We start from the raw sequence: 17,769 nt of genomic DNA, 5'->3' as shown, positions 1-17,769 counted from the left end.
TGTGGATTAAGCTGGATTTAAGTACTTACATTATGAATACTATTTTTCTAGACAGTTTAGATAGATCAACATTAGAGATCAAGCCCTTTATCTAGGAGATAAGGAAACAAAGGCCCATAAACATTAAGCAAGTCCTCAAACAGGCCAATTAATTGGAAAGGCTGAGACTGAAAATCGGGTTTTCTAATTCCTAGCCTCATTTTTTCTTCTCACTCTACCAGGATACATTCAACACACAAATGTTTATGGAACATTTCTCTATGCGTAGCTCCAAAATACTTACCCAGCCACAGAAATCCCAATGAATTTATTTATTTGTGTTACTATTCACTGGGTATGGGTACCATGCTGAGCATTTTAAATGGTAAATCAATTAAGGTTCTTTGGTGGAAAGCAATAGAAACTAACTCTGTAGGGAGGAGGGAAAGGAGGGAGAAAGAAAAATAGAGAAGAGGGAAAGGAAAGGAAAGGAGAGGGGTGATGTTAACAAAGAGGCTGATTAGAGGTGCTTAACACTTGATACCCCCACCCTTCTCTACATAAAAGGACCAAAACAATGAATTAACAACTAACTGCATTTTGGCCAGAGTGACTAAATGAGAATGCCAGAGTACTGCAAGAGAGTGGCAGAAGCTCTGTGAAGCAGAAACTCGGGATGGCCCCATACTGAAGGGAAAGAAACACCTTGCCTCTGCCACTCCGTCCCCACAGTCAGGATCCACTCCAAACCAAGAGAGACTTTTCCCTGAGTGGAAAAGATAAGCAGGAGGTCCCCATCCACCTTGGACACCTACAGTCTTTGCTACTGGAGAATTCTGCAGTCTTCAAAGGCCCTGGCCCAGCTTAAGAAGCTGTCTGGAGTTCACATGGCTGGACTACTCCAGAGGAGGAGCCCTCATTGTACACTAGCCCCATGGCTCAAGCCCCTACTGTGCTGTGCCATCTTGAAACCGAAGCCATTGCTAGAGGGTATCCTGCTCCAGAGGCCGGTAGCCACTGCACCCCTCCATCCCTGAGGCTCTGCCATAATCACACCATGCTCACACATGGCAGTACACTGTTCCCCAGCTGAGCTGCTGCAGCTTCCTATCCCTGGGAAGAAGCTGCCTCAAAGGCACTCCATCTCCCCTATCCTAGGTGCTTCTGTGCCCTGCCCCCTGGCTGCTCAGAGCCTAAGCCTAGAAAAGCAGCTGTGCCCCACTGCTCCCCAGGGACCAGGAGCCCAGCCAAGTTGGGCAGCTGTGCCCCTACGTGCCCTAGCTGACTGTGCTGCCTCACCCCTAGGGAAATGAAGCCTTGGCTGAGTTGTGCCACCCTGAACTCTGGACTAAACAGATGCAGTACCCATCTTCTTGGATATGAACTAGCCTTCTGGAATATGAGCTGCTGAGGTGCCCCACCTCTCTGAGTAGAGTCACTGCTGTGTTATTCCCCACCCACTAAAGCCCAAGCCACAGCTGTGTCCTACCATTCATGGGTCCTTGCTGCTGCTGCACCCAGAACCTGGCCCACTGCTGTGTCCCAGCACTCCAGAGTCACTGCTACAAGGTACCTCTTCTCCTGGTGTCCAAGTTGCCACTGTGCCCTATTGGCTCTGGGACATGAATTGCAGCTGTTCCTTACCCGCTGAGGCCCAAGCCTCTAGAATATCCCTTGCTCTCTGGGCGTATGCCAGTGCTGTGCAGTGACCCCCAGGATCAGAGTCTTAGCTACATCCATACTCCCTGAGCCTGACTTACCAGGGAATGCTTTAGAGTCACAGTCCCCAGCTTTGTGAGAGAGCTGCATCTACCCATGCCTCAGAGAGTGAACTTGTGCCCAAATCACCAGTGCCATAGTAATTCAGAGAAACACTGAGCCCAGGACCTGAGCATCTGTGCTCTGGAACACAATGGCACTGTGGCTGCTTGTGAGCTGTGTCAGACCCAATACCAAGAAGGATTTCCCCAACTTAGTCTACCTACTATGGAATAAACAAGAAGACCCCCCAAAGCCCTTGCCACCAAGAACTCTAACAACTTATGCTGCCACCACTGCTGCTATGAACTCCTATAGCCTAGTCCACTGAGGTACCTGTAGTCACTGCTGATATTGATTACAGCTGAAGAAGCTGCATGGAGACTACACTAATATGCCCACCTGGAATTAGACGCAATGCACCCTGCCCAACTGACACCCAAAGGACCATCTGCAGGTGAAATATTTCCCTAATAAAACAACTATATAAATTTGGAAGAGGTGACTGTTCTACCAGATACACAGTTTATCAATGAAGAGATATAAGAAACAAGAAAAAGCAACAAAACATGACAACGTCAAAGAAACACAATAATTCTTATTAACTGACCCCAAAGAAATGGAAATTTACAAACTGCATGAAATAGAATTCAAAATAAATGAATTTAAAGAAACTCAGATACAATAGGATACAGACAGACAAGTCAATGACATTAGGAAAACAATCATGATATAAATGAGAAATTCAACAGATAAATATCATAATAAAGAACCAAAAAGAAATCCTGGAGCTGAAAAATTGAATGAATAAAATTTCAATACTGAGAGCTTCAACAGATTAGATCAAGGAGATGAAAGAATCTGTAGACTTGAAGACATGTCTCTTGAAATAGCCCAGTCAGAGGAAAAATAAACAATAAAAGAAGTCAAGACAGTCTACAGGATTTATGACATACCATTAAATGAACAAATATTCCCATCATGAATTCCAGAAAGAGACAGAGAAAGGCACAGATGTCTTATTTAATGAAATATTTGCTGAAAGTTTCCCAAGTCTTAGGAGAGACATGGACATCCAGATCCATGAAACTCAAAAGTACCAAACAGGTTCAACACAGAGGTCTTCACCAAGGCACATTATAATCAAAATTTCAAAAGAATTTTAAAAGCAGCAAGACAAAAGCATCAAGCATCATCATACAAGGGAATCTCCAGTAGACTATTAGTGGATTGCTCAGGAGAAACCTTGCAGGCCAGGAGAGAATGAGATGATATATTCAAAGCACTAAAAGAAAAAAGTCTACCAGATAAGAATGTCATAAACAGCAAAACTGTCCTTTAGAAATGAAGAATAGAGTTTTTCCCAGACAAGCAAGAGCTGAGGGAATTAAGGGAATTCATCACCACTAGACCTGCTTTACAAAAAATGCTTAAGAGAGTTCTTCAATCAGAAATAGAAGTGCGGGGACAAAACTCCGGCGACAGGGAGTGACACAAATAAACCCCTGGACCCTCGTTCCCCCAGCTCTAAGGGCCGCGATGTTGTACCTAGAGGACTATCTGGAAATGACTGAGCAGCTTCCAATGGACCTGCGGGACCGCTTCACCGAGATGCGCGAGATGGATCTGCAGGTGCAAAATGCAATGGATCAGCTGGAACAAAGAGTCAGTGAATTCTTTATGAATGCAAAGAAAAATAAACCTGAGTGGAGAGAAGAACAAATGGCATCCATCAAAAAAGACTACTATAAAGCCTTGGAAGATGCAGATGAGAAGGTGCAGTTGGCAAACCAGATATATGACTTGCAACACCTTTAAAAGATTGAAATCACCAAGAAGACAGATACAATATGCAATATTTCTCTAATAGATGTAATTATGGTGCTCTTTTTGTTTTTTTATGTGAAGCATCTTCTAAAATGCGTACTTTAGGAAATATTCTGTTTTTGCCTTAAAGGAAGTTAAAGCAGAAAACAAATGCTCACTTTTGGTTAACTTTAGTATATAGAGTTCATTTCTTATTTGTGCAGTCTTTCCTGGGTATGGCTTTATTACTGAACAAGTACATATAAATAAAATGTCATTGGTTGAGCAGGACACAAGATAAAATGTATATGCCTCATATGGTATAAATTATAAATACTCATACCAAACTAGAAAACATTTGTCATGTAAAGCCATTGAAAATGTTTAGTTGTCTTTATATAGTGAAAATATCTTAATGACTATAATAACGTAGGCTCTTTATTCTAGAAAACATTTTGTAAAAGACACGGCCTAAAGAAAGGTATAGTAGGCTGTAGCTTGATTTACTGTGTAATAAACAAATAAGAAGTTTTTAATTGTGTTAGTCTTGAGTTATGTCTGTAAACGTAGAAAAAGGCATTTATGTTTGAATCTAAGACAAATTTGTTTAATAACATTCTTACTCCTGTTTAATGACTATGTATCAGTCTTTATTTAGAAACTACATGCTTTTTAATTCATATAGGTCTTTGGTTCTATCTTTGTTTTTTTGTTGTCATTTTATTACTTTTTATACCTTTACTAAAGATAATTTGTGTATTTAAAGCAAAACAACATAAATATATGCTTTTTAAATATGTGTAAAAAAAAGAAATAGAAGTACAATAACAACTATCATGAAATCATATTAAAGTAAAAAACTCAGCGATAGAGGTAAATACAAACTCAAATTCAGAACACTCCATCACTGTAATGGTGGTGTGTAAACCTTTCAAATATCTAGGATGAAGATAAAAAGTCAAAATATACAAGATAACTATAGCTTGTTATACACAATATAAAAAGATGTAAATTGAGGCAAAAATATAATTGTGGGAAGGAGGGTAAAAGTCTAGAATACTGTATAGGACCCAAGTTAAGTTGTTATCACTTAAAATAGTCTATTATAACTATAAGATGTTTTCTTCAAGCCTCATGATAACCACAAAGGAAAAAACTACAGCAGATACACAAACAAGAAAGCTTAGCACTACAGAAAATCACCAAATTACAAAGGGACACAACGAGAGAGGAAGAAAGGACCTACAAAACAACTAGAAAACAATTAACAAAATGGCAAGAGTCAAGTGCTTACCTATCAATAACAATCTTGAATAAATACTGAGCTCTCCAATCAAAAGACGTAGAATGGCTGAATGGATAAAACAAGAAAATCCAACTTCATGCTGCCTACGAGAGGCCTTATTTAGGCTATAAGGACACACATAGGCTGAAAGCAAAAGGAAAGAAGAAGATATCCATATAAATAGTAACTGAAAGAGAATAGGCAAGGATATATAGCTGCAACATCCCTAATCTGAAAGTTTGAAATCCAAATCTCCAAAATCTGAAACTTTTTGAGCACCACTATGGTGCTCAAAAGAAATACTCGTTGGAGCATTTTGGATTTCAGATTTTCAGATTTAGGGATGTTCAATCTCTACTGAATGATCTCTATGGTCTATGAATGTATGTGGAATCTAAAAAAAAAAAAAAAGGTAAAATATACAGAGATAAAGGATAAAACATTGGTTACTAGAGGTGGACATGGGAGGGTGAAAAAATGGGGAGATGTAGGTCAAAAAACACTAAGTAATAGATATGTAGGGTAAGCAAGTCTCAAGATCTAATGTTCAACATAATGACTATAGTATTGCCTTAGGGATTTTTGTTAAGTAGATTGTAGCTGTTATTGTCAAAAAAAGGTAACTGTGATATGATCACATAGTTAATTTGCTTTACTATATTAAACATTTTACTATCTATATATAGCCTATCAGGGTCTTGCATTTATTGCATGCATTAAAATAATTACCTAAGTTGAAAAATGGGTTGACTGCCTGCTGGACCTCAAAAGCCAGGCTTGCAACCACAGTATAATGCTGCCACCATAAAAATATTTCCGAAGGAATATATTCCTTCAGGATATACAAAGTTGCACCATACTAGAAACTAGGATTATCCATCAAATAATACAGTCATGTGTCACATAATGACATCTTGGTCAATGACAGCATATACAATGGTGGTCTCAGAAGATTATAATATCATTATTTATACTGTACCTTTTCTATGTTTAGATACACAAATACTTACCATTGTGTAACAGCTGCCTACAGTGCTCAGCACTACAGCACACTGTGCAGGTTTGTAGCCTCAGAGCAATACACTACAACATATAGCTTAGGTGTGTAGTGGGTCTGCTGAAGCATACTATGATGTTCGTGTAAGGGCAAAGCTGCCTAACGATGCATTTATCAGAATGTGTCTCCATAGTTAAAATGATGCATGACTGCAGCTGTAAAATCTGTCATATCTGAGATAGACCTATCATTAAAGGGGAGAAATATATATATACAGAGAAAAAATTTTTACAGTGGTTTTACATGGCTTAGAGAACAAAGACTTTTAAGAGGATTTTCTTGAACTGTATAATAATTATGTAAATGTCCTTGCAAGAGTGTTAGATGGGCCTAATAAGGCCTAATGCAACCTTCTGGTAGTGGAGAGGCTGACTCCAGTGGTCATGTAAGGAAACAGAACCATGCCACCATGCAGGTGTATAGCTGCACAGTAAAAAAAAATATATGATATAATGAAGACTGTAGAACATTCGCTCTTAGCTGAATCACTGCTTGACATACTTTGTAAAATGCTTGTGTGCTTGCTGAAATATAAACTCTAAGAGTGCTTCCAGAGCTACTTCCCCTCCCTCCTCTCCTTTGCCACCACCACGATGACTACCACCACCTGTGAAACTTCTCTTCCTACTGCTCAGGGGAAATTAGTTTAATGCTAGGAAGATCATTAGAGGAGTAACTTTGAAATAGGGGACCTAAGTATAAGCGGGATGCTGATTTTTTTATGATGTTTGTTAATCCTTTGATGTTAAACATCTTGCAGAGATCTGTGGGATTACACTAATGTCCAGTCCCACATCTGATGCAGGGAGCATGGTTCCAAATTGAGCTCATAGCGTGTCTGTTTAAGTGAATAAGACTGACTGGATGGCAAGACTAAGGATAGGAACATTCTGAAGTAGCCAGAAAGGGGGAGTCTGAACATTCTAGAGGAAACCTCACAGGCCTGTATGGGAGGTCTGAAGAATGAGACAAAGACAGAAATAAAAATGAAATACATAATAAAGAGGGAACTCATTATATTCAAAGTATAGACCTAACCAAGAAACAGACTTCAAAGATATGTTGCCTGAATTGACATTAAGAAATATGTAGACTGGGCTTTATACTATAAGAAGATGAAAAGGTAAACTTACAGATCTCTACTTACAGAGGCAGAAATGTAATCCAGGGATGTCAACGAGAAGATAAATACATGAGACAGTAAACCCAACAGATAACATACATGGCTACTGCATGAACAAGGACATGTTTCTACCAGCTCTGGGAAAGTGGTTATGATATTGGCAAGTGAGCAGGGCAATGGGAAACAACTATAAAAAGGAAGCCTGTTTGTGAAACTGCTCTTTAGAAAACCATTATAACAAGATGTATCTAAAACCACATTTTAATGTATTTTGGGGCCACATTTCAGTCCACCAAGAGCAGATTTCAGGAAAGAAACATAATGAAAAAACTCATGCTTTGAGTTCTCTGAGATACATTAACTGGCTGCTGGAAGCATAACATTCTGAGTCAATCAAGTGATTAGAACCCACCTCACTGGAGAAAAGGAAACAACTCCCTTTGATAAATGTACTAAGTATCCCACGTGCCAATCACGAAAACACAAACAAAGACACAGCCCAGCGACCCTACCTCAGACGAATAAAAATAGCACAAAGAGGCAAGTGAACTGTATAGTTCTGCCAAGACAGAGCCTGTGCTTGCACACTGACGGGAGTGGATAAGAAGTAGCTGACCCAGTCTCCAAGACTACAGGACATCACGTAATCAACGCCATGCAGACTGCTACTATCATATACTTTGATGCCCCCCATGTCATTCTGCTTAATGGACCACATTTTAAAGATAAGGCTGATCTGAATTAAGCATAAAGCTCATCATATTTAATGGATATATTACTATTCCAACCACTTTCATGAACCATGTGGAATGCTGGAATAGAATATTAAAGATTAACCTAAAGACGATGAGGGGGCAATGGCCCTTAAAGCTTGCAACTGCAATACTATAGCTGAACACAGGAACGATAGCAGTAGATTTATGAGGAGGAAACTGAATGAAAAAGAACACAAAGGGAATTTCACACCGATTCATCCTGATACAGTCTCTGATCACTGCGCAAATCAGCATGGGTTAGGTGTTCCTGTTTCCAGTGCTGATGATATAACCCCAGTAGAACAAAACCAGGTTGTTCCCAACTGCTGTGTAAGTATGCCACCAAAAATAGGCTCAAAACTATTTTCCAGATCAGGTTAAGTTTAAAAGGGATTTGAAAACCAAAGTCCAACACGTTTGGGTGATGTATATATTTTCTTTTATTCTTCTTTTATTATTATTATTTTAATAAAGAAGTTATTTATGTTTTTTTTAATTTCAAAATATTAAGGGGCTACAAATGTTTTTGTTACATGGATACCTAGTACAGGCTCAAGTCAAGGCTTTTAGTGTGCTCATCACCTGAATAGTGTTCACTGTACCCAACAGGTAAGTTTTACCCCTTGTCCCTCCTAGATCCCCCCATTTTTGGTTTCCAATGTCCGTTGCATCTCTTTGTGCCCATGTGTACGCATTGATTAGTTTCAAATTATTAGAGTACATGTGGTATTTCTTTTCCATTCCTGAGGTACTTCACTTAGGATAATAATCTCCAGTTCCATCCAAGTTACTGCAAAAGACATTATTTCATTCCTTTCCATAGCTGAGTAGTACTCCATAGTATGTATGTGTACATACACTCCACATTTTATTAATCCACTCATGAACTGATGGGCACTTAGGTTGATTCCACATCTTTGCAATTGTGAATTGTACTGCGATAAACTTTTAAGTGTGGGTTTATTTTTTATAAAATAACTTCTTTTCCTTTGGGTAGATACCCGGTAGTGGGATTGCTGGATCAAATGGTAAGTCTACATTTATTTCTTTTAAGAATCTCCATATTGTTTTCCATAGAGGTTGTACTAATTTGCAGTCCCATCAACAGTGTATAAGCACTCCTTACTCTCTGCATCCATGCCAACATCTATTGTTTTTTGGCTTTTTAATAATGGCCATTCTAACAAGGGTAAGGTAGTATCTATCTCATTGTGGTTTTACTTTGCATTTCCCTCATGATTAGTGATGTTTAGTATTTTTTTCATATGTTTCTTGCCATTTGTCTATCTTCTTTTGAAAAACATTTGTTCATGTCTTTTGCTCACTTTTTGATGGGGTTGTTTTTTTCTTGCTGCTTTTGAGTTCTTTATAGATTCTGGATATTAGTCCTTTGCTAGATATATAGTTTGTAAATATATTTTCCTATTCTTAGAATATCTATTCACTCTGTTGATTATTTCCTTTGCTGTGCAGAAGCTTTTACATTTAATGAAGTCCCATTTATTTATTTTTGTTGTTGCTGTATTTGCCTTTGAGGTCTCAGTCATAATTTCTTTGCCTAGGCCAATGTCTAGAAGAGTTTTTCCTATGTTTTCTGCTAGAATTTTTATGGTTTCTTGGCTTAGATTTAAGCCTTTTACCCATATTAAATTAATTTTTGTATATGGTGAGAGACAGGGGTCCTGTTTCGTTCTTCTACATGTGGCTATCCAATATTCCCATTATTATCTATTGAATAGGACTTCCTTTCCCCAGTGTATGTTGTGTTGTTGTCTGCTTTGCCAAAGATCAGTTGATTGCAGGTAGATTGATTTAGTTTTCTGAGACAGAGTCATGACTTTGTTTTCCAGGCTAGAGTGTAGGGGTGTCAAACTCCTGGCCTCAGGCAATTCTCCTGCCTTAGCCTCCCAAGTAGCTGGGACTACAAGCAGGCACACCCAGCTGAATTTTCTATGTTTTGTAGAGATGTGCTCTTGCTCTTGCTCAGGCTGGTCTCAAACTCCTGGCCTCAAGCAATCCTTCTACCTCAGCCTCCCAGAGATCTAGGATTACAGGTATGAGCCACCAGGCCCAGGTGGTAGATGGTTTCATTTCTAGGTTTTCTATTTTGTTCCACTGGTCTATGCCTCTACTTTTATACCTATACCATGCTGCTTTGGTTACTATAGCCATGTCATATATATTGAAGTCAGGTAGTGTGATTTCTCCAGATTTGTTATTTTTGCTTAAGATTGCTTTAACTATTTAGCTATTTTTGGTTTCAAATGAAGCTTAGGATTATTTTCTCTAGATCTGTGAAATATGACATTGGTATTTTGATGGCTATTGCATTGAATCTGTAAATTACTTTTGGCAGTACGGACATTTCAATGATATTAATTCTATTAATCCATGAGAAGGGGAAGTTCTAAAACACATTTTCTGATTTAAAAAAACCTGTTAAAATTAGAGATCTATATATCCTTACTATTAACATTTTACCACACATAATGCTTTAATGAAGCATTTCCATTAAAGACAGGAAGTAAATAATATCCCCATTATTATTTAATATTGTCCTAGAGTTTCTTGCCAATGCCCACAAGAAACAAAATGGTAATAAAAGGCACAACTTACAAAAAGAAAGGAAATTGCATAATAATAAAGACTTCTATAATGGGAAGACTCAGGTTCAAATACCTGGTCTGCTATTACTGGAAATGTGATTTCATATAACTGTTTTATTCTTTCTATATGTGTTTTGTAAAGTTGTACGGATTAAACAAAGCAATATATATACACTTGACCTTTAAACAACACAGGTTTGAACTGCGCAGGTCCTTTCAATACAGGGATTTTCCTTTGCCTTTGCCACCCCTGAGACAGCAAGTTAACCCCACCTCTTCCCCCTCCTCCTCAGCCTGCACAACGTAGACAATGACGATGAAGACCTTTATGACGACCCTCTTCCGCTTAAGGAATTTTAAATATATTTCCTCTTCCTTACAATTTTCTTAATATTTTCTTTTCTTTAGCTTTATTGTTTAAGAATACAGTATATGATACATGTAACATAAAAGTTTGTGTTAACTGATTGTTCATGCTATCAGTAAAGCTTCTGGTCAACAGTAGGCTATTAGTAGGGACGTTTTTGGAAAGTCAAAAGTATATGTGAATTTTTGTGTGTATGTGTGGGGGGGGGTCAGTGTCCCAATCCATGTGTTGTTTAAGGGTCAACAATACAAAGATTATAATGTATAAATAAACTATAGGAATTACTATATTACAATAAACTATAGGAATTACTGTTAATATGATGTATATCATGACTACTTGCCAGTGATATAACTGCACGCTAGAAACCCAGAAAATTAACTGAAAATTGGTAGAATAGGAAAACTCACTGCATAAGATATAAGCGAAAACCCAAAATTTCTCTAAATATTAACAATATTCTGTTACAAAGAAACATTTTAAAAATAGAAGTGAAATTATTAACTACATAGAAATAACCTATATAAGAAATATAACAGGTATGTGTAAAAAGTGATCAAAATTGTATAAGGGATATAAGAGAAACAATGAGAAAGAAACATGTAGAAATTTAACATGTTCCTGTATAAAAACTATTATAAACATGTCAGTTCTTAAGTTAGTTTGCAGGTTTAATATAATTCTAATCAAAATTCCAATAGGATTTTTTGAAAAATGGAATAAAAATTACCCTAAAATTTATCTGGTAAAGCAAAAGAAAGCAAATAATTAAGAAAAACAAATTTAAGAAAGGAGTAAAGGGGAAATGAAGAAAGAATTCTATTAGAAATTAAAGTATATTCTATATCTACAATTACTAATAAAGTGAGTCACTATAATAGCATAGCAAAAGAGAAAGCCCACAGAAAAATACAGCTTGATACATATATGCTATAGATCCATTCACTGGTATGTATAAGAATTTAATAAATCTTAAAGGTAGCATTATAAATCAGTGGCAAAAGGAAGATGTAGTTATTAAATGATACTAGGATTTTGATTAGCTACTTGGCAATAAGTAAATAAAAAATTTAAAAATAAATAAACTAGGTTCTCACCTCAAAGTAAACACTCAACTAATTTCCATATATATCACACTTAAACATGCATGAGAGAAAGACCTACACAGAGAGACACAGAGAGAGGTAGAGAAGGGCAAGAGGGCAAGATGACGAGACGGCAAGAGGGCAGGGAGAATGAGAATAAAAAAACAAAAGAAAAGAATGACAAAACTGTAACGCTGATGTACTACCAAGGAAGAGATAGAACATCAACAAGACCAAGATTAAGAATCAGGAGTGACTCTTACATGCTCTTCCCACACTTTCTTTTCTCTCTCATATGCTTCCTTTCTCTTTCGCTCTAGTTGTTCTTTTAGAACGGCAGCACGTGCATTTGCTCGGGCCTGAAAATAAAAACAATCAACAAAATTAGTTACCAGAAAGAAGGTCATAGGGTTTTTTCTTTCCATGCCTATAAAGATATTTACTTATTAGCCAAAAAGGAACTGTGTGTGTGGTTCCAGAATAAAAATGTAAGCTCACTCTATATCCTAGCATCTAAAACCAGGCCCAACACAAAGTACGTGCTCAATAAATATTTGTTAAGTGAAAACAAAAATTAAAACAATAATTATACATGGATTTCATTTATATTTATAGAAATGACTATGTGTATATTTTTCATTTTTAAGGTTGCTATATTTTCTTTTTAAGATTATGTGATAGTTTCATGTATTTATGCCATGGTTTCATCAAATTATTCTTCATAAATATGATATAAAGAAAGAAAATACTATTTTTTATAATCCAAAAAGTGACAGAGGAGAAAGAAAAATTAAAGCAAGAGAATAAAGTCACTTAGCTATGTGAAAAGTAAGAACACAATTTTCTATTTCAGCTTCAAATTGTCTCTAAGAAAATCTTTGTCATTTCCAGTCTATACCTTAAGTGATTCAACTTTTTTGCGCCTCGAGTCAGCCTCTTCACTTCCTTCTTGTCCTTCGGAACTATCAGCTCCTTTCTACAAAGTAAGCAAGCACATCACTTAGGATAGAGCCATCAAACTCAGTGCAGAGCTTCGTGAAAGATAATATAAATCAACAAAAATCTACAAATGTAAAATGGGACATCATTCAATGCTGTTAATTTTCTCTCAAAGCTGCAACTGAACTCTCCACAATTACCAACCTTTATGGACAATGGAACAAAAAAAAAAACGAATGATGTAAAGCACACTTTAATCCTTCCATGGATACCAGTTATATCTTCCTCTTAGAATTCCTGTGGAACAAATGGGCTTTTCAATTTTAAATCATGTAAATATTTGCTTTATCCCTATGTGTAGTTTTCTGGTCTTTGAACTCGCAATGTCTCCATCAGTTTTTATTTTTTTGTTAGTGTCACAGAATTTTTAATCTTAATCTATTATAATATCATTCCTTTTTTAAAAATTGGTTTTTAACCTACTTTTTCACCACGAAGTTTAGCTTTAATTTGTTGGCGCTCATTGAAATTCTGTAGTCTTATTTGCCTCAGTCTTGCCAGGTAAACCTACAAAGAGAAAAAAAACAACTCAAAATAATAATTTAAAAGGGAAACCATCAACAACTTTACTGCTAAAATTTTTTTTTAATTTAAGAAAAAGTGTTAATCTGAATATAAGAAATAAAAGTCTTGAAATCTGGTTAATGGAAATATAATATTAGCTTTCAAGTGTTTAATTTAGAGCAATTTATTTCTGAAAAGAAATACATTATAATTACAAATATTTAATTTTATCAAAAGAAAAGAAATTGAACTCAGAATACCGAATAGCAGTTATGGGGCAAAATTATGACACAGTATGTCAGTGAAAATATATTAACAGGTCCCTATAGACCTACAAAATCTTCAAATAATTGTTAAGAATTTAAACCATGCAAGAAAAGAAGGCAATAAACTCAAAAATGGCTGTGGCGGAGGTGGCGAGCATGCGGGAAGCATACCTCTTCCTCTTTGTTTCTCGGCTTCCCTCCTCTTGCAGAGCTGGGCCTGCCTCCATACATAGCTGCCAGGTTTTGCAGGATTCCCTGTTTATCATTTAATGTACTAAGTTTAAAGAATGACTAAGGCTACATCATCATCTTACCCAGGAGGATCCAGGCGCTGCTTTATTTCTTTTGGCAAATACTGACCATTGCTAGCTGATAAACTATGATAACAAACCCTGGCGTTTTCTTGTATCAATCTGACAAACATATTCAATGAGAACAGAAGGAAGCAATTAAACCCCAATTATTCAAAACAGAGAACAGTTATGCTTTTATTAGCCATTTAAATAAAGAGGTTTTTACAACGGCTTTGGGGGTTATGAAAAACTAAATTTTTCCTCTACAAAGGGCCAATTGATTTCTACATGTGTCTATTTTCACACTATACACATAGTAAAATATTTGAGCTCACTGTTTCTGAATTCAACAAATGTGCTGTATATTAATTATAAGATCTCAATCAAATTCACTCAGGCATGTCCTGTTACTACACTGCACACGATCATACCCAACACAAACCGACTCATTTTTAACATAGTTAATCCACTTTCTCTTCCTCCAGCATACAAACAAGCATGCTTCCAGTTCTTCTCAACTTAAAAAAATTCTTGGTCCCACTTCCCTGTCTAATGCCTTTATTTATTTTCTTAACCCTTTGCACTCACTTGCTTTTTTCTTGATTCCTTTATTCTACTCAGGATTTAATTTTTTAAATACCCCAGATTTTACAAAGCGTGGCAGTAGAATAAAAAAACTGGAGTTTCTTTTCATACAAACTTATTTATTTGGATTTTTTTATATTTCAAATTACTGATACATTCAAAGAGTAATTTTAATCTCTATAATTTTTGCTAACTGTGTTGCCGAGTACAAAGGGTTAATGGTTTTAATTTTTTTTGCATTTAAAAAAATTTCAATAGACTCAGGGGGTTCAAGTGTCTTTTGTCCCATGGATGAACTGTATCATGCTGTTGTCAGTGCTTTGAGTGTACCTGTCACCAGAATAGTGTACCAGATTCGTAATTTTTTATTCCTCACCACCTCCCCTTCTTTGTCAGCATTTTGAAAAGGTACTTTTTATATTCATCATCTCCATTTTCTGCTTTCCATTCTTTTTTTTTTTAATTAATTAATTTATTTTTTTCCCAAATTCTGTGGGTACAAATATTGTTAGGGTTACATATCTTGCCCCTGCCCCCCTCCCACCCGGCTCTGCCAGAGCTTCAAGCGTGTCCAGTCTTCAAGTGGTGCGCCCTGCACCCATCATGAAAGTACGTACCCTTCCCCTTCTCCCCTTCCACCTGTTCACCTCCCATTAACAAAAAAATTTTTTTTTAGACATTTTGGTTACAGTGTGTTTCTCTGCCTCTCCCTAAAAAGGGATAGAGGTAATCCATTCTTTTTTTAACCCTAGTTTCTGATCCCATTATGACTCTGAAAATTTTCTAAAGTCACCAATGACCTCCTAGTTCATAAATGAAATGGATCCTTTTGAGCAATTTTTGCACTTAACATTTCCTCTAGAAATTAATTTTGACGGAACCCACTTAATTTACATAGGTATTTTTTCTCTTACAATAATATACATTCATTATGGAAATTTTATAAAATAAAGAAATATGAAACATTTATAATTCTGTCACCTGAGAAACTTAAAATTGTAAGGTATTGTCTTCTAAATTTCCTTCTATCATATGTATAAATATATTCATGTTTATTGTTACAAAACTGGGATTTTACTAGTTATCCTGACTTTTTTCAATTATATCCTGAGTCTCTTCCCTCATTCATTCAGTATTCCTTAAAAACATTATATACTATATGACTATATACTGTTTATAACATTCTCCCATATATATATAAATGTACCATAATTTACCTATCTTTAAAAATGTCTCTCTTCTCTTTCATTATTTATAACGGCCCCCTCTCCTTGGTTCTTCCAATCATCACCATTTTTCACAGGCTTTTCCCTTCCTTGGCTGGTTGATAAATGTCAGTATTGTCTGGAGTTTTACTTCCTGCTCCCCTTTCTCCTCTCATTCCAGACTTTAACATGTGTTGCCAGTTCCCAAATCTAAACCAACCTGGTAGCCTCTTTCTCTTGAATTACAGGCCTCTGTGTATAATAAACTGACACCTGGGCAACTCCACTCTTAAGCAGCAAAGCTACCTCAAACAAACAGGTTATTAATCTTACTTTATCATTCTATTTACTACATGGTCTTATTCCTAGCTTAGTTCTTGATCAAAATCAGCCGCCCAAGTCAGCAAGCTGGGAGTTATCTTTGCCTCTCTCTTATCTACCACATTAAAATGAAGGCCAAATTACAAATTCTATCTCCTGATAACTCTATCTGCTTCTAGTTTCTGCCTTGGCTCAGGTTCTCTTGACTCATAGATTTCCAAAAGATCTTCCTAACTTTTTTTCTCCCTTGCCCCAAGAGCTTCCTAACTTATTTTACCGTTAGTCTCATATCTTCCGAGTCTATTCTTTACAATGCACTCAGAATAACCTTTCTAAAATTCTCTTTCAGATCAAACCCCACATAAACCCTTCAATGGTTTCCATGATCTTCACACTTTAATCCACATTCTGTTGAATGGCAGATAAGGCCATCTGTGATCTAGTATCATCTCTCCACTGCTCAAACATAAATCCTGCATTCCAGCCATGACACCTGCTTATGGTTTATGGGCCACGATCTCATTCATCATCTTAAGATGGCTAACTCTACTTATCTTCCAAAACTCGAATCACACATATCACCCACGAAAGCCTTGCTAAAAGCTTTCTCCAGTGAGTTAAGTGTGCCTCCTCTTACCCACCATACCATCCACCCTTTATATGTACCTGTCACAGAAGCACTCATCAGAGCGCATCATAACGGTGGCAGCGCAGTCCGTGACAGTTATGAACATGGACTACAGACTCTGAAGTCTGTCAGTTCATGTTTTTGTCAATGCCACATATATACCAATGACCTTAAGCAAAACGTCTTACACTTGCTCTAAGTCTGAGCATATTACCACCTACTTCATCGGTGTGCCAGAACAAAAAAGTATTACTATATACACATGCACCCTGCCATTCTTCTCTTCCAGCCTGACAAAAGGCTTTTGCTCACTCATTTCCTTCCCTCTTCAAGGAGGTCCTTGCATTAGCTTATCAGTTATTTGAGCTTTGGGGATATACAGCAGTCAGAAGGTTGGGGAAGTGAAGGAAAGTAAGAAATAAGCAGCACTAGGCAAAGATGCGACATGAATTCTGAAAAGACGTATGGGTGTATCTACAAAGTTATAGAAGCATGGTGATAAACTGAGTATGGCTAAAGACTCTTCTTCCTTTTGTGGTATTTGAGAAATATTATATAAGAATTTGAGTTACTTGGAAGTTTTTTAAAGAAAACTTTGTAGTTGGAAATATTATACAGATTCACAGAAAGGTGAAAAGAAATGTCTCATGCATTCCTCATACAGCCTCTGCTGATTTCACCATCGTGTATAACTATAGCACGCTATCGAAACCAGGACACTGAAACTGACACAAATCATAGCATTTCACCAGCTACACACGCACACAACTGCGTCTGTGTCCCTATACAATTTTATCATGTATAGTCTTATGTAAGCATAACATAATCAAGACAATTAACTGTGCCATTACCATAACACTTCATAGCCACATTCAGCTCCCTCCCTAACCCCTGCCAACCACTATTCTCCATCTTTGTAATTATATTTTATAAATTTTACACATATGGACTCATATATATACACTTTTGAGATTGACTGATTCAACTCAATATAATTACATTGTGATCCATCCAAGGTATTGCATGCATCAATGGTTCATTCTTTTTCATTGCTGGGCAGTATTTCTTGGTATGATGAAGTCTGGTTTATTAAGTTTCCCTTTTTACATAAATGCTCTTGGTGTCAAATCCAAGAACTCTTTGCCTT

General features: G+C 36.7%; 1 protein-coding gene and 1 pseudogene across 15 annotated transcripts in view; one reads left to right on the top strand and one right to left on the bottom strand.

The window, feature by feature from the left end:
* Nucleotides 1-17,769, bottom strand: part of NEK1 (NIMA related kinase 1) — a 140,886-nt gene that overhangs the window by 52,517 nt on the left and 70,600 nt on the right. For 11 of the 15 annotated variants that reach the window (XM_076010725.1, XM_076010726.1, XM_076010727.1 and 8 more), the window contains 4 exons: nucleotides 13,762-13,845; nucleotides 13,244-13,327; nucleotides 12,720-12,797; nucleotides 12,085-12,180 (listed from right to left, as the gene is read on the bottom strand). In XM_076010725.1, the coding sequence (XP_075866840.1) occupies nucleotides 12,085-12,180; nucleotides 12,720-12,797; nucleotides 13,244-13,327; nucleotides 13,762-13,845 (342 nt within the window). The remainder of the gene's footprint in view (nucleotides 1-12,084; nucleotides 12,181-12,719; nucleotides 12,798-13,243; nucleotides 13,328-13,761; nucleotides 13,846-17,769) is intronic. The other 4 variants (XM_076010730.1, XM_076010732.1, XM_076010734.1 and 1 more) reach the window with 1 other exon arrangement.
* Nucleotides 3,226-3,771, top strand: LOC142876377 (inhibitor of growth protein 3 pseudogene; annotated as a pseudogene).

The sequence above is a fragment of the Microcebus murinus genome, chromosome 15 (assembly GCF_040939455.1).
Source record: "Microcebus murinus isolate Inina chromosome 15, M.murinus_Inina_mat1.0, whole genome shotgun sequence".
NCBI lineage: Eukaryota > Metazoa > Chordata > Mammalia > Primates > Cheirogaleidae > Microcebus > Microcebus murinus.
The sequence above is the reverse complement of the archived record's forward strand: the minus strand, read 5'-3'. Positions and strand labels throughout refer to the sequence as shown.